Here is a 23,407-nt window from a genome sequence, read left to right on the forward strand (position 1 = left end):
GTATGGCTACCTGTATGTTTATGTACTTGTATGGGGTGTTAGTGACATCGTAACGAACACTGAGAGTGATGTTTCAGCTTATTATTCTGAGATAATATCAAGTGAAATTTTCATCCGCAGAAGTATAGAGTTGAAAATAATTTAAAAAATACTAAAGAAAATCATGAATTTTGTGACTGAAAATTCAACTTGATATTTACTCAGAATCATGGCCTGAATCATCACTCGAAGTTTTAGTTGGTATGTCACTAACTTAGTTAATACTTAATGTTAGTATTATAATAGTAATTGATGATGATGTCCTCCCAGACGTATCCTTCGACGGCGACACCCTTAGCTAGTGTTATCCTGGGCTCTTGCATGGGCGCGGGCGTGACCTACCTACCTATAAACAGTAAGCATATAGTAAGTACGTAATATAAACAAATACGAATTCATAGAACTTGTAAGTAGTTCATGCTTGCCTGTCTTCCATAAAAAATATAAGTACATAAAAATTTCCCGCCGTGGATTACAGTTCAAGATCAATTGGTCGGCTTTATGCAACATGACATTGTAAGCAGTAAGCCTGGTTGGGTAAGGCCCGTAACTGGATTGCATTGTGTGTGCACTTGCACTGTGTACAACGGCTTCGTTCCGGTATTGGCTGTAAGCTAATTACCATTGCTTAGGGGTTCTCAAACTTTCAGGAAGTTAGGTTATGCCATAGAATAAGGAATAATACTTATAGAACGCCAACTTTCCGCTTTCCACCAGCGGCTGAGCTAGGTTTAAAGTAAGAAACATTTACTTATAGTAGGTTTACCTCACCCCCCCCCCCCCCACCCCGCTCAACTCAATCTTAGATTATTCATAGAATATGGAATAATACTAAGTAAGTATGTATAGAACGGCAACCTTACTACCCGCTCCTCACCAGCGGCTGAGCTAAGTTTACCTCACCCCCGCTCGGTTTTACATTAGTCATGGAATAAGGAATAATACTATGTATAGAACGGCAACTTTACTATCCGCTCCTCACCAGCGGCTGAGCTAGGTTTACCTCACCCCCCTCGGTCTTACATTATTCATGGAATAAGGAATACTACTATGTATATATAGAACGGCAACTCTACGCTCCCTACCAGCGGCTGAGCTAGGTTTACCTCACCCCCCGTCGGTTTTACATTAGTCCTCAATGGTATAGCGTCAGACGTCACACACACAGCTGCGCGTGTATGATAACTTCAATGTGTAGTGTCTGTGTAAGACGAGGTGTTTCGTATGAAGTGTCTGGGGTGTGGTTAGTGGTTATTCCTAAACAAGTTTGGACATAAACTATTTCTTTATATTGCCATCATAAGTTCTCCTCTAGAATGCATTTCTCGGGTAAGTGGGTTTCCTTATGATGTTTTCCTTCACCTTTGAGCCCGTGATTATCATTTATGATCCAAACATGAATTTGTCAATCATTGCTTTTGTGTGCTGGATTCGAACCTTCAAAGTGAGAGGCAAGCGTTCTACCAACTAAGCTACCACGGCTCGTGCCGATAGCGTACTCGTAATAGTAGCGATATTTCATAACATATTGAATATTATCCCTTAAGCATTCTTCTTCTATCGTGTGGATTGTGAGGTGGATTATCAACCCCATCAACCTTGGTGTCAGGGTTATTATTGACCCGCCATAGGTCCCTGATATGACTCATGTAACGACTAACATCAGTAAGTAATAAGCGAGGCCAACGGACCATTTTCATTCAAACTTTGAGAATCTCAGTCTATACGGGACCTGACCACAGTCAACAGCCGGATCTGTGGTTGTCACTATCTTGCTCTGACCTACACACACGGACAGACAGTCTATCACCTTTGTTCGAACCCAAGGCCTTCAATTACTAGATCCAGACCCAAACATATTAACGTGAGGTTTATGATTTATAATGCTGAGTGAAGAGCTCGGTGGCGCAGCGGTAAACGCGCTCGGTCTGCGATTGTTGAAGTTAAGCAACTTTCGCATAGGCCGGTCATAGGATGGGTAACCACAAAAAAAAGATTTCATCTCGAGCTCCTGCGTGCTTCGGAAGGCACGTTAAGCCGTTGGACCCGGCTGCATTAGCTGCATAACCACCAAACCGCACTGGGCCCGCGTGGTAGTTTAAGGCCCGATCTGCCTATCCATCCATAGGGAAGGACCATGCTCCAGCAGTGGGGACGTTAATGGGCTGGTGATGAATGCTGAGTGCATCACGATTACATATTTGCGTCAAAATGGCAGGATCAATTGCTTAATGTTAAAATTGCATACATTTCCCACCGGGGTAAGCAGAGACTATGGAATTCGATTTGCTTCGATCCTGACACACTTCTCTTGCTTCGCCCACATCGTTTCATACACGCACACCTGTTTAGAGTAGATCGTAATAAACTTTTTCTAAGGACATCTCCAATTTTGGCGGGATAATGGATCAAAAAATCGGTGCCACTGTCACATTTAGAATAGATTGTCTTAAGGGGGCCCAGCTAGGGCGCTACGTAAGCTTTCAAGATTAAAATATAATAGAAATTGTTTATTATAAAAGGATGCCACACACAAAAACAAGACAATAAAAAAATACACAAAACAATTTAAAAAAGCATAGAGGATATTCTTTCCAAAAATACGAGACTATAGATCTCGGAAATGGAAATGACAAAAAAAATCATGTCAGAATGTGCCTCATAATGAAACAGTTTAATAGTACTAACAAATCGTCCTATAGATAACGCTGCCAATATAATGGGCATTGCACCAGGTACGATAAGGTGCAAAAGTCCAATCAGTTTCTTGCAAAGTAATAAATTAAGTGGTTGCACTTAAGACCTTCTGGTTACAAGTCGTTTCTGTAATAGACCAAAAACACCTACAAAAACATAAATTTTATAATTATGACAACTTTACGAATGGTTCATAATTTCACCACTGTTTACAAATAATTCGCTGGGCTCAGTAACTGCACTTTGATTGTATGTGAAGGGGCGGTATTTCAGACTGTCCTGCATTGTTTGTGCAATAATTTAAAATGTTTTAATTAATATAATTTAATTTTTAAGTGACTAATTCTATTTAATGTACTTATATATGTATTTATTTTTTCATTTCATTTCTAAAAAAAAATACTTCCTATAAATTACTTTTAAACCAAAACAACCATGACATTTTGCATTTTCATAATGTAGTGGTAATGAAATGGCTACTGATATAGATATTAAAGATATCGACCTGTGCCGGACTTACATTAATGGCATTAACCTGACTAGGCTGTTAGTGATGCGACTTATGTCATGTATCGACGTAAAAAAATATTATTTATTTATAAAAAAAATAACAGCCCAACGCCGTAAGTCCATACTTGTCTTGTATTATTGTACTATTAATATTTGTAATTATTATTATTGCTTGAGCATCAGGCTCCCGATCCGGAGTGCCGGGTTCGAATCCCTTGGGAAATATTACAAAAATTGCTTTGTGATCCCTAGTTAAGTTAGAACATTATAGGCTGAATACCTGATAGTCCGAAAGTAAGATGATTCGAGCTTCGGAAGGCACGTTAAGCCGTTGCTACCGGTTAATACCTACTGATGTAAGTAAGGGGCCATATCAGGCATATCAGGGGCCTTTGGCGGCTCAATAATAAACCTGAGAGTCGATGTGGTTGGTAATCCACCTCACAACCCACACGATAACGTACGAAACTGTTCAAATATATACTTTCTTGAGGTTTTAATCAAGTTCTGTTTAGTTAACAAACAAAGACACGAGGAAACAAAGTTACGAAAGGCGGTTTCATGGGAAGACATGAGTCTCAGAAACAAACTACCAGTAGACCTGAATATGGAAATAAAAAAAATCCTGTAGCGGTAAAAACATGTAATCCAATCATTATGTTTCTTATTCCTTTGACACAAGGTGAAATCACGTTAAGGTTGGTAGGCAATGGAGGCTTGGCACACTCACCCGTATAAATAGGACTTTCAAAAGATATTTACACATCTTGGAGGTAAATAAATATAAATATATATAAGGTAACTGCCTCAATAGTCTAGTGGTTAGAGTGTTGGGCTCGCGATCTTGGAGGTCATTGTTCGATTTCCGATGGAGACATCGTCGAAATCGCTTTGCGGACTGTCCTTTTTTTGGCTAAGACATGGCAGGCTGAATCACCTGATTGTTATTTTTTTTTATAGGCTCGCATTTGACCACGATCTCACCTTTAAGTGACGATGTGGTCTAGGGTGAATCACGCTTACCTAGCAAATGCCTATTCACTCTAGCCTTGAAGACTCCCAGATTATAACGAGTTGGATAAACAGACGACGGCAGAAAGTTCCAGTCCTTTGCTGTTCGCATCAAAAAGGGACAGGCAAAACGTTTAGTACGGATTGGTGTATCAACAACATAAGGATGAAATGCCTGGCAACGTCCAGTTGTCCGAAAACGTAAGGAAATTCCGTGCGCATTTCAAAACAAAAATTGACTTAAACTTGTTCTCTAATAGCGAATATCTATCTGTAATTCCATATTATCATCTCCCTAGCATTATCCCGTTTTTTACAGGGTCCGTTTACCTAACCTGAAAATTGACAGATTGGATTTTTTACAGAAGCGACTGCCTGTCTGACCTTCCAACCCGCGAAGGGAAAACCAGCCCAATACAGGTTAGGTCACATACCTCCGAAAATGCATAAAAAAATAAGTAACCATATTCCTAAGACTGGAAATTCTTACAGTGCGTACTAAGCGAAAGAGTTTTCGTCAGTTTTTAGCTTTATCCGGTAGATAGGCTATCTGACAGCTTATCAGCTACAAAAGACTCCATAATTATATATTTAAACTTACAAAAGTTTGTAATGTTTTATATAATGAGAAGAAAGTTGAAAGTTGGGTTGATGAATTTATTTTGTATGTTGTGTGCAATAAAGTATATTTGATTTGATTTGAAGAAAGTTAAATGTAAAATGCCTATGCCCAGCAGTGGGCGTCGTACGGCTGCTGTTGATGAAATGTAAAATAAAAGTGAGAAGTAGGTTTTACTAGAATTTATTTTTCATAAAACCATGAAAACATTATAAATATTGACCATAATTTATTATTGTAAATAGGTAATAAGTATAGAAGTGTAAATAGGTATGTGAACTTTTTTAAATCCTAAGGGTACATTTCAGGGATTCAAGGCCACTGGTCATTCGTTAAGTATTAAAAATAAGAAAAGGTTTAATAAAAACTTCCCCAGCGCGGTCGATAGCGGTGGCAGGAAGGAAGCCGACAAGGAGCTACCAGTAAATAAGCTGCATCAATGAGCTGCAAGCTGGTACATCATCAAGAAAGCAGCGGAAGAGACGCCGTACAAAGGACGTCGTATAAAACACCTTCATAAAACACCATCATAAAACATCCACCATCAAATTTTCTTTTACTAGAGTATTCTAAATAAGCTACGCGACGCTTACCGGAAAATATGGGTGCGGTGGCATTATATTACGCAAACATGAATACTGATGACAATGTTTGTATAAATAGTGCTGATTTTTTTACCTTTTTTTAGGAAATTATTTGATGTTCTATCGTATGGGTTGTAAGGTGGAATACCAACCTCATCAACCCTGGTGTAAAGGTCTTTAGTGAGCCGTCAAAGGCCACTGATATGGCTCATACTATGTAACAACTACTTACATCAGTGAGTAGTAACCGCGACCAATGGCTTAACGTGCCTTCCAAAGCACGGATTGTTTTATTTTCGGACAATCAGGTGATCAGCCTGTAATGTCTTAACTAAACTAGGGATCACAAACTGATTTTGATGATAAGGCCCCACCGGGATTCGAACCCGGGACCTCCGGATCGTGAGCCCAACGCTCTCACGATTTTAGAACGATACTTAATTTCTGAGAAATACGTGAACAAACATACATACACCTGTGAAATTTAGCACACATTTTCAAAAGCCCACATAGACATAACATAAATAATATTATACGAATATTATGCAATTCCAACAGTATTACATACTTACACACAGGGCAAATTGATCCTTCCTTCTTTTTTAAAGTGTAGCTATGTTGATGATGATGATCAAGGTTACAAGGTGTGTGAAAGAGAGAGCGGGGAGTGAGCGAGAGAGAAAAGATAATTGCGGAATGACAGGGAAATTGCGGTCGGTTGTTTTTAACAGGTTAAATGTACAAAATAAAAAAACGTTTTAAATACACAAGGATTAAATAAATTCTTCTTCTATCGTGTTTTGAGGTGAATTACCAACCTCATTAACCTTGGTGTCAAGGTTATTATCGAGCCGCCAAAGGCCCCAAAAGCCGCCAAAGGTTATGTACGCCGTAATTGATATATTAGTCACAATACCGTAACCTTATAAATGTAAAATGTTTTAATGTATGTATGTGACGTGGTTGTACTTTATAAATAAATTAAGGCCCCTAACATGGCTCAAAGGCCCCTATCATTAAATAAATATAATCATGTTACCAACAGAACAAAGATATTTTTGAGTTTAAAAAGGAGTGTTTTATTATGAGATTAAACGAACTTACCTGTAAGTGAAGTTCTATCTCAATTATACGAAGCTCCTTGTTCGAGAGGTATTAACAGTGTAGTCTACGTCTTATACTCCAGCATCGTCATAAGACGTAGACTACACTGTTAATACCTCTCGAACAAGGAGCGGGTATAATGGCGGAAATAAAACCAGCATATCGATAACAGACAGCGCTTCGCCCACCCCACTTTCAAATTCGATTAACGAGGATCACTTAGAACATTGTCCAGTTGTCCCACGGGGCTCTGACCACTACAGTCACTACTGAACACTTGTTACCGCGAAGTGATGCCAGTGTGTTCGTTTACTGTTTAAGGTGAGTTTTTATTTTTATTCTCGACTCAATCGGGGATCACCAAGGGCCTGTTTAATTAAATTGTAAATTACAACGACAATTTGGTGCTCATTACGTAGCTAATATGAAACTACAAAATATTCGTGATCACACACTCCGCAATGTACATCAAATTGTCATTGTAATATACAATTGTAAGTTTTATTAAACAGACCCCAGGTCTAAGCATAGTACAACGGCCTCCGTGGTCCAGTGGATGGAGCGTTGGGCTGACGATCCGAAGGTCCCGGGTTCAAATCATTTTGTGATCCCTAGTTTGGTTATAGGACATCACAGGCTGATCACCTGATTGTCCAAAAGTAAGATGATCCGTGCTTCGGAAGGAACGTTAAGTAGTAAGTAAGTAGTCGTTACATGAGCCATGTCGGACGCCTTTGGCGGCTCAATAGTAACCCTGACACTAGGGTTGATGAGGTTGGTACTCCCTACTCGATAGAAGAAGAAGATGAGAAAATAATATAAGTAATTATCACGTTGGAGTTGGTCAGACCCATCTATATTCTTTTGGAGATTTTAAAGTCCCTCATTGCACTGACATTCAATCATATCTTACTTTTTCAGACAAGCAGGAGAATCTCAGTGATTCTTTTTAGGATGATTTCTCCATTGGCACATGTCGTTTGTATATCTTCAGTCCAGACTGGTTTGGTCATGAATCCCGTCGTCAGTCAGACAACATAAACTTTTCTACAATTACAAACAGACATTTTATTGATTCGAATAAATACTTGTTTATGAAGTCGTTGTTCGTAAACTACTTTTCGTTTCTTTACATGGTTTAAAATTCAAATTCGTTTATTCTTTCACTACTTGTAGATATAGTGTCAGATAGTATATCTTCTTACTAGCATTCCGCCCGCGACTTTTGTCTCTGTGGAGTTCGGTAATCTGGCGTCGCATGTTTCTTCCATCCCCTTTTTATCCAGGATAAAAACTATTCTATGTTCTTTTTTAGAATACTATCTCCATGCAACATTTCACTTCATTCATTTCATTTCATTTTGTCACTGCCCTATTTTTCACTAAAAAAGTAGCATGGAAAATGCTGCACCGACAAGAGCGTGGCTCTTAAATTGATAATGATGATGCCACATCTAAATCGGTTCAACGGTTTTTGTGTGGAAAGGTAATAAGACAGAGTTACTTTCGCATGTATAATATTAGTGAGGATTCTGAATAGCCTAACAGAATGTTATGAGCAAGTTTAAGATTGCATTGTTTAGTAACCTCTTCAAGGGCCTTATCCCACTAGGACACTATGGTTGAGCCACCAGCGGGAAATTATTCGGGATTCGTCTGCCAGCAACAAATAGGTTGCGCAACCATCAGGGGTAACACGCGCAACGTGATAAAATTATCAATCGATTCAACAAATTTTTCGATTGATAAGTTTGTTTCTTACCTAACATGGGTGCCTACGTGATTTTATTCGTATTTTGACAGAACGACATGACATTCAGCAATCGCCGAAACCGACCCTTTATATTCCATTTTTATTCAAAACAATAATGTTTATTAAATCTTCCATGACCTAATTACGCAATATATTGGCCATGGGAAGTAAACTCGCTCTAAAGACGTGAGTTCCGAAAAATCCAGTTTTATATTTAGCCGTCGTACTTGCAAGAGAGATCTTAAATCAGTGTCCGTCATACTTCGATCGCCAGAGACACGACTGATGTGTTTATCCTTCGTTTTATTGCTGCACTGATTTAGTAGTCAGAAGCTAAGTCATGCTAGTCTTTAAGCAAACGAGCGACCGAGCGCGCTTTTATAACTGATTTTTATAGACGCGAGAAAGAATTGTTCTTTTACAGTGTTGTGTTAAAATGTCCAATGATTAGAAGTCTCTATCATCATTGAAGTGTTAGGTGTGTGTGTGTCGCGAAATCATCATCATTGCCCTTATAAGTACATCTGTTTCAGACGATTTATGGTGATTTTTTCTGATAAGTTTTCGTAAAACGAAATGTTTCTGAAGTGAAAAATTAAGATGCGGATTTTAATGTGTTCAGTGGAGTGTTTTTAATTGATATTGAATTGTAATAATACTTAGTTTACCTAAAAATAAATGTTGGTTGAAAGATGACGAGCTATAAAATATTCAAAATGCGGAGGCGTAAAAAAAATAAGAAGATCCGCGTACGATACAACGCAAATATCCACGCTATGGTAAGTGGAATCTAAATACATTATCATGAAAGATTTACTTGACGTGTAAAAAAGCTTTTGGCTTATCATTATTCATGTCAACATGTTCTTTCTACATACTTCTTCTTCTATCGTGTGGGTTGTGAGGTGGATTACCAACCTCATCAACCCTGGTGTCAGGGTTACTATTGGGGCGCCAAAGGCCACATGACTGGAACGAGTAACAACCGGGACCAACGGCTTAACGTGTTTTTTGAAGCACGACGATAAGTAATCTGAAGATAACTTGTGCCACTTACTCCACTTTTGATACAAAGTTATAATAGAATGCAATATATTCTTCTTCTTCTATCGTGTGGGTTGTGAGGTGGATTACCAACCTCATCAACCCTGGTGTCAGGGTTACTATTGGGGCGCCAAAGGCCACATGACTGTAACGAGTAACAACCGGGACCAACGGCTTAACGTGTTTTTTGAAGCACGACGATAAGTAATCTGAAGATAACTTGTGCCACTTACTCCACTTTTGATACAAAGTTATAATAGAATGCAATATATTCTTCTTCTTCTATCGTGTGGGTTGTGAGGTGGATTACCAACCTCATCAACCCTGGTGTCAGGGTTACTATTGGGGCGCCAAAGGCCACATGACTGTAACGAGTAACAACCGGGACCAACGGCTTAACGTGTTTTTTGAAGCACGACGATAAGTAATCTGAAGATAACTTGTGCCACTTACTCCACTTTTGATACAAAGTTATAATAGAATGCAATATATTCTTCTTCTTCTATCGTGTGGGTTGTGAGGCGAATTACCAACTTCATCAACCCTGGGGTCAGGGTTATGTAACGATTACTTACATACATCAGTACGTAGTAGCCGGGACCAACGGCTTAACGTGACTTCCGAAGCACGGATCATCTTATTTTCGGACAACCAGGTGATCAGCCTGTAATGTCCTAACCAAACTAGGGATCACAAATTGTGATATGTCCCCACCGGGATTCGAACCTGAGTCCTCTGAATCGTGAGCCCAACGCTCAACCACTGGACCACCGAGGCCGTTTTTATAAATTTGCATACATAAACTCACGCCCGTTATCCCTAACGGGGTGGGCAGAGCCTTAAGTAATCAAAGACAACCTGCAGCCACTGTTAATACAAAGCCCCAAGATGGATATGATGAAACTTATGATGACAAGGGATCCTATCGCCTATCATATTTAGAAACAACACAATCCCTCTGTCGGATGTTACGATACGCCCGGGAAGACGAACAGCTGTTGAACGTGTTTTGCTCTCCGTCTAGTGTAGAAAACGTTTGAGGTCTGCGCCCACACACCTCTCCACGTCTCCCTGTAATTAACGGCTTTTCCAACCAAATATCAAATTCCAGGAAATAAAAGAAAGAAATAAGGATCGATCGATTTGTCAGTCCGATGCTGAAAACAAGTTTAAAATTGTAAGCGGATCAAACATTCATAAAAGTGTCTTGACATTCTGTCTACCCAGATAGAGAATCGAGCGTGAATTATTATTTATTTATTTATTTTATTTAGATAACCAACAGCTTATAAAATAGAACATTGAATAAAATATTTAACAAACCAACTTAAGCTACTTAAAGGTTACCCTAGATAGGTTATGCAGATAGAAAAGTACATTGTCATTATGAGCAGACTTGTGCAAACCCGCGCCGCGGTTTGCTTACGTAAAGTACATAATTATTGTCTATAACCATCTTTCTTTGCCAATACGTTACGGTACATTACGTTATCTACGTTTTATGTGTGCAAAAAAGTATCTCTATGTTGTATTATTATAAGAAAAACACAGCTTTAGGTGTAATAGGGTATTTGACTGGGTCAAAAATAAATTATAAATATTATAACCTAGAAATAGACGCCAGTCTAAGATAATCAAAAATCGAAGTAATTTTACTTCCGAATTTTATTTATGAATTAAGTAACAATGAGTATGCGTTTAACCGCTTTTATTGATGACGTCACAAGTTAGTATTATAATACAAACTCCGAAGAAAACTTTCGTTTTGACGTTTCGTAAAAAGTATTTCATTTGACTAGGATGTCAAATAGTTTATTCCTATTCTCTATAGTAAATCACTAGAATCACTACGCTATGTTTTGTTTCATATCTTAAATCATTTATGACTGCAGTAGGTAAATACTGTTTTATTCCGAGATGTTTTATTGTGTTTTTGTGATATGAATTACGTTAGACTAACTAAAATATTCAAAGGAATCTTATAGGTGCATTAATGTATGAAAGATTTAACGACTATTTCCGTGAAATATGTCTTTTTGTGAATGAGTCACGGTCATATGTTTGCCAGTTGATTTCTGGTTATCTGTGATTCTTCCCATCCCAATTATAAATACGCACGCATACGGGCGCGTGGGTGCGTGTATTACGCACGTGAGGTTATGCATTTATTTATTATTTGTAAGTATAACTATTATTGGTGCTAAGTAATTCCTGTAAATACAATCTAATTTTATTTTAAGTTATATCTATCATTTTCTTATCCGCCGAAAAGGAAAGGGACGGATAAAATCGACAAGCATAAAATTTATAGAACACACGTCAATTTTAAGCACAAATCTAAAACAACCGTCTAAAAATTTTATATTGGCCAATAACCCGACAGAAATAAGTTGACAGCACACGTCAAATGGTTTGCATACCAGCGAGATACCTTTTTGATTCGGGCGGGTTATTCATTCATTTACTCATTCTTCCTAAAATTAGGAGCTGTCGATCATCTGTCCCTTTCCTTTTTGGCGGATAAGAAAATGACAGGTATAATTTAAAGTAAAATTAGGAGGTGTCTGCAGGAATCAGGGCCATTATACCTCTAACTATCTTTTGTCACGATATTTTTAGTCTCCTTCTATCGTATGGGTTGTGAGGTGGAATACCAACCCGGTCAACCCCGGTGTCACGGTAATTATTGAGCCGCCATAGGCCCCTGACATGACTCATGTAACGTCATGTGATATTTTTTTAGTAAATAAAACAACATTCTAGTAAAATCCTGAGTTTTTTTAGAGTCACTAATAGGTACTTAGACTTGATAAAACACCTTATTTATCACTAGTGGCTGTCCACTTAGTGTATCCACGTGTTTAGTCCCCGACATAAAAAAAAAAATCTTTAGGTAAAATCTACATGTCCCCTAAACTTTATAAAATCCCCCAAAACGCTATGAAAATATAGAACCGGCTTCTTAAATCAATTAATTTTGTTTATAAAAATCTCGGCATCGAACTAAACGTTATGATGGTTTCAAATTTTATAGGATTCCTTCAACAAACTAAAATATTAATTAAAATTATCGATTTATATACAAAAATACTAGCCATATTAGTTAAGACCGACCCAAGTACTTGTACCAAGTAGAGAGTATAGAGTTTGAGTAGTGTAAAGTATTTATTATAATTTATAATTAACTTTAATTTGCTTTTTGGTATTTATTTCTTGTTGCACCATCCCGCATCCATGTTTGGTAAATGTTTCTTTCCTGGTAGTGGTTGCCTGGGAGAAATTGCTCTAGAGGCCACCCAAATTGTACTGTATTCATGTGTTATGCCTGATTGTTGAAATTCAGTTCTGTGCAATAAAGTAGTGATTTGATTTGATTTGAAACAATAACATTGGCGAACTTTAGGTAAATCGTCATCTCAGGCGTTTACATCTTTATAAGATGATTAAAACAGCGTTTCCGTGGCAGCTTTTAAAATGTATGTAGGTAAATAAGCATCCGAATACCCGGTCATCATCATCATCATCAGCCCATTAACGTCCCCACTGCTGGGGCACGGGCCTTCCCTATGGATGGATAGGGAGATCGGGCCTTAAACCACCACGCGGGCCCAGTGCGAATTGGTGGTCATTAACGACTGCTAATGCAGCCGGGACCAACGGCTTAACGTGCCTTCCGAAGCACGGAGGAGCTCGAGAAGAAAATTTTGTTTTTTTTTGTGGTCACCCATCCTATGACCGGCCTTTGCGAAAGTTGCTTAACTTCAACAATCGCAGACCGAGCGCGTTTACCGCTGCGCCACCGAGCTCCTCACTACGAATACCCGGTCACTACGTCATATCGCACTTGCAAAAAAATCTAAGCCATAAGTAACTGAGAAAAAACCTAAGCTCAACATTTTCTAAGTACAAGTTAAAGTGACGACAAGTCATAACTCAGATAGGATTTGCCCTGAGAATGGTGGCCGCTGTATTATGGGAAGTGACGTTACTCTAATACAGGACTCTTGACTTTATTCTAACAAATGATGAAGCCGGTCGGTCATCTGTTTTGGGTCTGTCCTATCGTCTTTTGTAATAATTTTCTTTTATGTTCTACAATAACATGTTACGTTTGTGTAAAATATGTTTTTATGATAGACGTCTAACAGACGTTGGGCTAGTAAACACCACAATGATTATTTATTTAAGATGTAAATAAAAAATACGAACACTGAATTCGATTTTATGAGTTAGAAATCATGTTTCCAGGACTTGAACATAGTTTGCGAGTTTTTTTGACGTGGCATTAAAAAAGGACTTTCCACGCTACCTTCCCCAAAAACAATACAGTTGGCGCTGTTCAGATTTAACGTGATAATTACCTATTTTCTCATTGCTCGGGTACATATTTATACAAAAAAATAATTGGGTAATTCTCACCAAATCTCGAAATTCGGTCGACACAACATTGTGAAAAAAAATGTTGTAAATTAAATGTTTTTTTTCAACAATTTCATAGTATGCATGTAACTTGATATGTATAATATAGTAGGCCCCAGAAAAAAAGTACTTAAGTTTTTCTTTTGGCCGAAGTTTTTCTAAGCCTTCGGGGTCGGATTTCATTTTCTCTCTGCGCTTTCTATCATACTCTTTCTTTCTTAATTGAGCTTCTTCCATGGACAACTTCTTTCTATTTGCAGTTATTTTCTCTAAAGCAACAAAGCAATGCGAAAATTAGGTTAGCAAGAAAGTTAGCGAAAGAAAACTCAAGTAGACAAATCATTCCCTCATAAATCGTCATTCCCTCACCATACATTTTCATGAGGGAATGATGGTGAGGGAATGACAAAATCAAAGAAAAACGAAACGATCTCGTAAACATACCCTTACTTTTAGGCATGCGACTTTGTGTTAGTAAACTACTCCCAATACCAAACATTTCAGTATAATTAAAACTTAGATTATTTACTTACCTCTTATTTTTATTGATTGTGGAGTAATGACGTTAAAAAAAGTAGACTTTGAAATAAATTTGCTAAAGCTTTTCGCAAGAGAAAGTCATGCACGCACCAGGTGAAATCGGCATTTTGAAACATTGACAGTATTGTCAACTATCAAAAACTAATGATAGCGTTGCAAAACCATTAAAAGTATGATTATAAATCGACTGTCGGTAGATGTGTGAGGGAATGATTACCAATCATGGGACACAAGTATTACAATGAATTGTACCCCCTTTTATTAACATTTTATTATAAATGGCAGTAGATAAATGAAGATGTATCATATTTTAATAGTTTAGTTCAACTTGCAATCAGTTATATTATAATTTAGTTGATTTTATTCACTTGAATATATTATAATCGGGAGTGTGGGACATAGTGAGGGAATGATTTTCAAAGATATATTTATATAAAAAAAATAAAATTTGTTCTCATTGGGTCACATTTTGTAATATCCATAGTTAGCAGCAATGATATACTTTTCAAAGAAAAAATAATATCCCTTTTCTGTCGATTAGTTTTTCTGATAAACTCACAGGACTGGAATTTCGAGATTTGGTGAGAATTACCCAATTATATTGGCAGAGGCAATATAAAAATAATTGTTGCTTGATATTTGCATCAGATACGTTTAGAATTATGTTGCTACTTATATTTCTTCTCTTTATTTTGATCAGAATAATATTGAGTGGATGATGTGTTGTGCCTGGGTGGAATAACACGGTTCAAACAAACAACTTCTTATCTTCCCTGATAAAAAATACTACTGCAAAACAAAACTAATCTCATGGCTCAAAGGGATGAACTACAATGCCACTGAAGACCTCTTAACACCACCAGGTTAGTCTGGAGTTATACACACAAACACAAACACGCACGCACGCATGCACTCACGCACGCACACACACACACACACACACACACACACACACACACACACACACACTCACACACACACGCACACACACACACACACTCATCAATTAAATTTCTTAGTTTAAAACTTAAACATGCATACATATAGGTAAAACTAATGTTAAGACATCCGGGAAGTACATCTGGAGCACTGGTGATCCCGAAACACAGGCTCTGGCTTATCTCGGGTGCCAGTCTCCACTCGTACATACCCTTCAATTGTGCATTATTTTGTGAAACCCATTTATGTACATTGTGGAGAACAAATAAAAAGATCTTTATATATTATTATTATTATTATATCATTTACACCCAAAAACAAAGATAAAAGATGAATTTATTATGTCTATTATCCATGAAATTAGAAGGTTAAACGAAGACAAAACTGTACAGCGCCATCTACAGTTTTTTTAGGGAACGCAGCCTGAAAAGCTCCTCATTACTGACGTGTCATCGTGGCAAATGGCATTAACTAAAGCGAGAGGAGCTGATGAATGCCACCAAAATCGAAACGACAAGAAGATGGCATTAACTATCTACTTGACCCGAAAGTTTGCGAGGAGAAGGTATAATATTTCTACTAATACATCTGCCCGTACTAATCAATATCAAGTATTATCCCGTTTTTCACAGGGTCCGCTTATAAATCTAACCTGAAGATTTGACAGGTCCGGTTTTTTGGTCTGTCTGACCTTCTTACCCGCGAAGGGAAAACCAGCCTAATACAGGTTAGGTCACATACCTCCGAAAATGCATTTCTCGGGAATGTGGGTTCCTCACGATGTTTTCCATCACCGCTGAGCAGGTGATAATCATTTATAATCCAAACATGAAGTCGAAAACAAATTCGACAATCATTGCAAGAGAGGCAAGCGTTCTACCAAATGAGCTACAATGGATCCACGGCTGTATTATTCTTCTATTTATTCTTCTTCTTATCATGTGGGTTGTGAGGTGGAATACCAGCTTCATCAACCCTGGTGTCAGGGTTATGATTGAGCCGCCAATGGTCCCTGACATGGCTCATGTAACGACATGTGGCTCACTTACATCGGTAAATAGTAACCAGGACCAACGGCTTAACATGCCTTCCGAAGCACGGATCATTTTACTTTCGAACAATCAAGTGATCGGCCTGCAATGTCCTAACCAAACTAAGGATCACAAAGTGATTTTTTTTGTGATATGGCCTCCGGATCGTGAATCCAACGCTCAACCACTGGACCACAGAGCCCGTGTTATGTTATAATACAATAAAAAATACCGTGCTGAGTTCTTTTTAAAATGATGTATTATATGTACCAATCCAGTGGAAATAAAAAATATAGGTCCCTATTATAATGTTCCAGCCAGTCCAATAAACGAAACTTACCCCTTATAAAAACATTCACCTGATTTCGACTATGATTGTGTAATATTTGCAAATCATTTGTAAGTGTGTTCAACCTGTTATTTTCGTAGACATCCTCTGAGACTCATATTACACGAGCGTTATTTTAATCGGACAACGATTTCATTTTTGGTTTTTGGTTTCGAAACGTTATATGTAACGTTATAAATAATGTTTCTAAGTTTCTATATTTTTACAGTGACAAAAATCGGATAGATTTAGCGAGACTTGGTCAGTACAAATTTGACTGTATAAATGTTCCTAAGTTTTTATATTTTTACAGTGACAAAAATCGGATAGATTTAGCGAGACTTGGTCAGTACCAATTTTAATATATAAATGTTTCTAAGTTTCTATTATTTTTACAGTGACAAAAATCGGATAGATTTAGCGACACTTGGTCATTACCAATTTTAATGTATAAATGTGTCTAAGTTTCTATATTTTTACAGTGACAAAAATCGGATAGATTTAGCGAGACTTGGTCATTACCAATTTTAATGTATAAATGTGTCTAAGTTTATATATTTTTACAGTGAAAAAAATCGGATAAATTTAGGGAGACTTGGTCAGTACCAATTTTACTGTAAGTATAATATTTCTATGTTTCTATATTTTGTATAATGTTTCTAAGTTTCACACAAATTTACAAGACATTTACAGGATAAACTTATTCTAAGGAAGGCAAACGCGGCCTTATGGCTTAGACCGATCTCCTCCAGACAACCTTCGGCATAGGATATAGTACACTTGTACAGCTGCAGTGTAGCGCGCAAAAAAAGTAAAATAAAATAATAAATAATTTATATTCTATTTTATTAGATTTTTTTACAGAAGCGCCTTCCACGTAACATTTCCAACCCGAGGGGAAAGCCTATAATATTGTAGGATCGATTATCTTGTCGTTCGTTTGTGACACACCTAAGTCTTCATGGATAGGTACCCACTTACTACCTTATAGCATCAACCCACAGTCAATCCTTTGTCTTCGCGTTCAGTGGACCGTTCTATGATCAACTTTGTGAACTTTGTGATCTGCCATTAAGTCATAATAAATCGGATATTGTTTTCCGCAAAATGAAAAGTTCCAAGTCGGTTATTCGCTCTTGATGGTGAATAATAGGCGCCTCGAAGTTGGGAGGATGATGAGCAAATTGGTGGGTTATTTGCAGTGATGGGCCGTTCCGGGGAATTTTCCTACTTTGGGAACGTCCCCGGCAGTAATAGGCGCAAAACTAGTATAAAAAGAGCTTTATTACCTAACTTTTAGGCAGAGTACAGTCATAAGCAATATAATGTACCCACTTTAGAACTCTGTCGCAGTAACATATTTGATATTTAGTGAGACTTACAGTTCAATATATTTCTTAATGTGACATGGTACCAAAGTGTATACATATTAGTGCTCGTGACCGTACAAGGAAGTATAATAGGTTAGTTTCCAACTAGTCAAATCAGTTACTTTTTACCAAACGTCAAAAACTAAATTACTACGGAATTTGTATGAAAAAGCACACTGTGACGTCACAGTACAACGTGACAAAATTTCGCACTTATTATTACATTTTTCATGATTAAAATTCATAAATAAGTTAAATAGAAAAAGGAAAACTTTTGTCACCTTTTGTCTTTATTTAGTAATCAGAATTTCATGAAAAAAAAATACATTTTTTCCTTTGAACTAGGAAACTACCCAATTTGAATTTGAAAAAGAAGAGCAGCCAGTGTCCTTACTATTAAAGACGTTTTTACAACGGGAACATTCCCTTAAACGGCATATCACTGGTATTCGCGAATTTGTTAGGTTTAACCTCTGGCGGCCAAGATTTTCAGACACAATAGTTAAACAATTGGGTTTGAATTTTGAAAGAACTTTCGGTCTTACGACTTAAAATAAGGCTGTTGTAATACTTTAGACCTACGGGGTATAACGTAGAACCCTTGCCCAGGGATACGGGTGAAGACCTCAACGGTTGCAGAGGCGAAGATGGAAGCCGTCGGTATGGCAATGCAGGACGGAAGAGGCAAGTCACAGGGACTGTAACCTGGAACCTGACAGAGGGCAGCAGTAACTGTCAGTACTATTCAGAGGCGGAGGACAGGAGTCCTAGTATGGCTTTGTAATAGACTACTCTGGGCGCCATCTCACTTGCGTCAGACAGAGTACTGCGGGGCGGAAGGCAAGAGGGAAACCACTGCCCTATTTTTCCCTAAAAAAGTAGTATGGAAAATGCTGCACCGACAAGAGCGTGGCTCTTAAATTGATGATGATGAATATTTTAGAAATTATTACACATAACATAACATTACGCCTGTATCCCCGACGAGGTAGGCAGAGGTGTATATACAAAAAAAAATCTGATCTGCCACCTGCGGTAGCCTGGATAAATATTCATATTTGCTATCATTTATTGATCAATTAAAGTGACACTAATCACGACACGACACGACACGAGAAAGTAGTCACTGAGATTTTTGTTCCACTTTCACGACTAAGCCACTACACTGATTTAGATCAAAATTAGGTGAAACCAAATCCAGACATATGGAGCAATATGTAGGGTACATGTTAGGGACAGACTTCGAGCAATTTCTAGAGAAAAACTTAGTAATGAAGTCCATGTATGGACGACGTCGCGGGCGGAAACCTGGTCCATAAAACAAACACATAACCCTCCCGTTTGCTTCACTGCAATCGGGTAATAAAACATGGTGATACAATAATAGAATTTTCTGTAAAAGTCTACGACTTAGCGTCGATAGTGGCCCCGATTCCTGCTTATACCTGGCATTTTCTTACCCGCCGAAAAGGAAAGAGACGGATGATTGACAGCTCTTAATTTTAGGAAGAATGAATAATGAATAACCCGGGCGAATCAAAAAGGTATCTCGCTGGTATGCAAACCGTTGTGTGCGCTGTCAACTTAATTCTGTCGGGTTATTGGCTAATGTAACATTTTTAGACGGTTGTTTTAGATTTGTACTTAAAATTGTCGTGTGTTCCATAAATGTTATGCTTATCGATTACCCGTCCCTTTCCTTTCGGCGGATAAGAAAATGACAGATATAACTTAAAATAAAATTAAAAACGCGTTTAATGTCTCACTTAACCTCCTTTTATATTTAGAAACCGAAAATGGACCAGATTTCAGTAAAATAAATCTTTCTTCATGACACCGTTAAATAAATCTGTCATCGTATGGACTAAAAGCCCATTGTCACTCATTTTCGACGGGCATACCTTTCAGTCGGTAATATTAGCTGGAAAACATGAATGGAAAACAAATACTTAGCGTGAGGGAGAGTTTTTTTATTGTATTTTCACCAACAAAAACAAGACATACTTAAGTAAAAAAAAAACCATTTTTTTATATTGGTTTTCCCCGAAGGGCAGGACAAAGGGAACTATGCCCACACAGACATGTCTTAAGTCTTTTTTTCTTGATGATGATTAATGAAAAATGATAAAAGGTGATGACGATGAATGATAAAACCTAAGCTGAGATTTCTAATGTGTTTTCTTACTCATGCACAACAAGACCCTTAGTTTCTCACAAATAGATGACCCTGTACTTTTGCCCACAGACCATGAACCGAGGGTCTCGGGAAGAGTTGCTGGGCAGCTCTCAAGAAGCCCTGCGGAACAGCCAGCATGATCTGAGACACATCAGTGAGCGACCTCTCACCAGGGAGGAGAAGACATATCTCCTCCATGCTGACAGAGGAGACTATGCCACTGTTAAAAGGTATGGAAGTAACTACTGGAAGTCGTATAGATTTTGGTATGTTCTGTAATGTAGAAAATATTTTTGTTCTATCGTCAATAGTTTTCGCAGCGCATGCGATGAAATATATTTTATGGCAATTGTTTTCGCTATGGGTTACATTATTGGAATTTTAGCACGGATCTCTATTTTTTTCTACTAATAAATATACATATAGCCTATAGATAGACCTCAGGAAGAATGTAGCATTCTAATGGCAAAAGAATTTTTGAAATCGGTCCAGTAGTTTTTTAATTTATTAAATAAGTATTAAGTACAAACATACAAAGCACACAAATCTTTCCTCTTCATAATATTAAGGCCACTGTTTCAACTCCGACCAAGTAGTTAATGCCATCTGCGGCAAATCTACAATAAGTCACGTCAAAAAAACCTTCTAGCTTCCATTTACTTTTTTCTTCTTGAATTATTTTTTCCGTATTGAATTGAATTCTTAGTGCTACCACATTATGTCGGATTTCCTGTCATTTTTATTTTTTGTAAATGAAAATCAGTGTTACTCTCTGGTCAAATACCCGCTGAAACATGTATTTTAATTCTGTGGTTTCTTATTCATTCTTAGGTTATGTAATAGACTTGTTTCCCACTAGTCAAATTAGTTACTTTTACTAAATATCAAAACAGTAATTTTTCATAGAAAAACGTGATAAAATATTGGACTTATTATTACATTTCTCTTGATTAAAATTCAAAAGAAAATGTTTTTCGATGGGGTTGTCTTTACTTTGTAATCAGAATTTCGTAATTTATCTTGAACCTTGTACACAACCCAATTAATATTGTTTATTCGTGTTAGTAAATGTACATAGTATTATGTGGTTTGTCCGAAATAAAATAATATTGTTAGGAGACAGTATGAAATAGATGCCTGCGTATTTATTAAGGCTTTTTTTTTCACGTGACTTATTGCTTTGCCGCAGATGGCATTAACTACTTGGCCGGACAAAATATTTATTACTGCGAAGTAGTAAAAACTGTTCTACGAGTATTTCCCCAAAAAAAACTCGGTCAAATAGAACAAAAGCCGAAACGGCTAAGTATGGGAATCACCACAAGCGCTGAAGTAATCCTATTTATTAGTGCGAGTCTGTGTGTGTGTTATCATGTCACAGCCACCTCTAATCGTAGAATTGGTGTTACCAACCCCAGTTTCAAGGATTCATTTGGTTCATTCATCTACACTTCCTTAAGTACTTTACTTACCTACGAATATTATTGAAGGATTATGGGCTAAAATAGAAATACCAGCCTCGATTCACAAAGATGTTTATTAGGAAACACCGGCAAAACGCAAACACAGTAGACAGAATGTATGGAATAACAAGTCATTATGACAGACCTTTTTTTTGGTTTTCCCCGAAGGGTAAGGCAAAGGGAACTATGCCCATACAGCCATGTCTTACGTATTTTTTTTTCTTGATGATTAATGAAATGATGAAGGGTGATGATGATGAAACCTAAGCCCCCACCCTCGGAGCGGACTCCTACTCCGAACCCCAAACGAATTAACTCAAAAGTCCGCATAAACTTTTGAGTTATGAAGCGGCTTGTTGGCACGAAGCGAAAATAGGTAGATAAACTTTGTCCACCGAATACTCATTTAAATAACACTGTCGCGAATGTTTTCCGACTAACTTAATGCGATCATTAACCACAAAACACCACTTCGTATTAATTATATTTAGATTATTCAATGAAGAAATCAACTGTCCCGTTCCCGTTTCCCGCCAAAAAGCCGACAGACCTTTTTATAAGGAAAGCGTTTATAAAGCAAGTTAACGAGTAATATTATGATGGACCGATTAGGTTCTCAAATAACTTCAAAATTATTAATTGTATTGTTTACAAAGACAGCTGCAATAATTATCAATACGAATAACTCAATCTGTCTGTTACCTTTTTACGTTTAAACCACTAAACCTATCCGCTAGGTTTTTTTTTATTAGACAGTACTAACATACTTACCATAAGGTACTTACGTAGGTACCTAAAAATAATTAGGTAAGTACCTACTAACAGATTTGCGATTACCCAAAATAAATGAAAATGGTGCCTAATAAGATATTTTAATAATTTCGATACTTAATTTTATAAAACCGAAAATAAAATTCGATTTTTACGGAAAAACATCATCGTTAATTAAAATTTGGTGGATATCCCAACTATTCGCACAAAGCGCTTCGCATCGTCCTTCATTATGCGCACTGCTAGTGAGTGGAATTCTTTTCCGTCTTCTGTATTTCCGAATGCATATAAACCGGGTGCTTTCAAAGCCAGAGTGAACAGGCACCTTCTGGGCGATACACCCACACCTCGTCGCTATGTTTAAATGAAATACGTGTCTAAATTGTTACCTATCAACTAATCTTCAAATAATAATGTCACAGCTCTACATTAACCAGTTGTTCATTCCACCAGATTGATCGACCAGTATTCATCGAACCCTGACATCCTCGACATCAACTGCGTGGACCCTCTCAACCGGTCGGCGTTGATTGCGGCCATAGAAAATGAGAACATCGAACTTATTAAACTCCTTCTTGGTGCTGGTATTAAAGTCAAGGTATGTCTTTTTTTACGTAAGATCACAACTATAACCCATTTTGAGTAGTCAGAGGTACATCGATCGCAAGATAGACTAATTACCCACACCTCACCGAGCTATCTGTTAGACCAACGAGATAGGTGGTGAGCCGTATCGCCGTCTAAATGGTTAAGCCAACTGTGTTAGTGAAAACTGCGCTTAAGATAAATTAAAAAGGAACGGGAATATATTAATAACTAGCTGACCCGGCGAACTTTGTTCCGCCCTAATGGCAATAAATAAGCAGACTTTTTTTTTAATTTGAAAAAAATACAAAAAAATAATTAAATACCTACATTAATCATTCATAATTATTTCTGTATTGTACTAACATAGGTTGCTCTTCATTTAAGTATCAAGTCACACGGGCTGTCGAACGGGATAAAAGTA

General features: G+C 37.5%; 1 protein-coding gene across 1 annotated transcript in view; it reads left to right on the forward strand.

The window, feature by feature from the left end:
• The first annotated feature begins 8,951 nt into the window (after positions 1–8,951).
• The window catches only part of LOC126375449 (transient receptor potential protein), a 44,618-nt gene continuing 30,162 nt past the window's right edge, over positions 8,952–23,407 (forward strand). The window contains exons 1-3 of the mRNA XM_050022371.1: positions 8,952–9,096; positions 20,234–20,394; positions 22,852–22,996. Of these exons, the coding sequence (XP_049878328.1) occupies positions 9,010–9,096; positions 20,234–20,394; positions 22,852–22,996 (393 nt within the window). The 5' untranslated portion in view covers positions 8,952–9,009. The remainder of the gene's footprint in view (positions 9,097–20,233; positions 20,395–22,851; positions 22,997–23,407) is intronic.

Source organism: Pectinophora gossypiella, chromosome 19, assembly GCF_024362695.1.
Source record: "Pectinophora gossypiella chromosome 19, ilPecGoss1.1, whole genome shotgun sequence".
Lineage (NCBI taxonomy): Eukaryota > Metazoa > Arthropoda > Insecta > Lepidoptera > Gelechiidae > Pectinophora > Pectinophora gossypiella.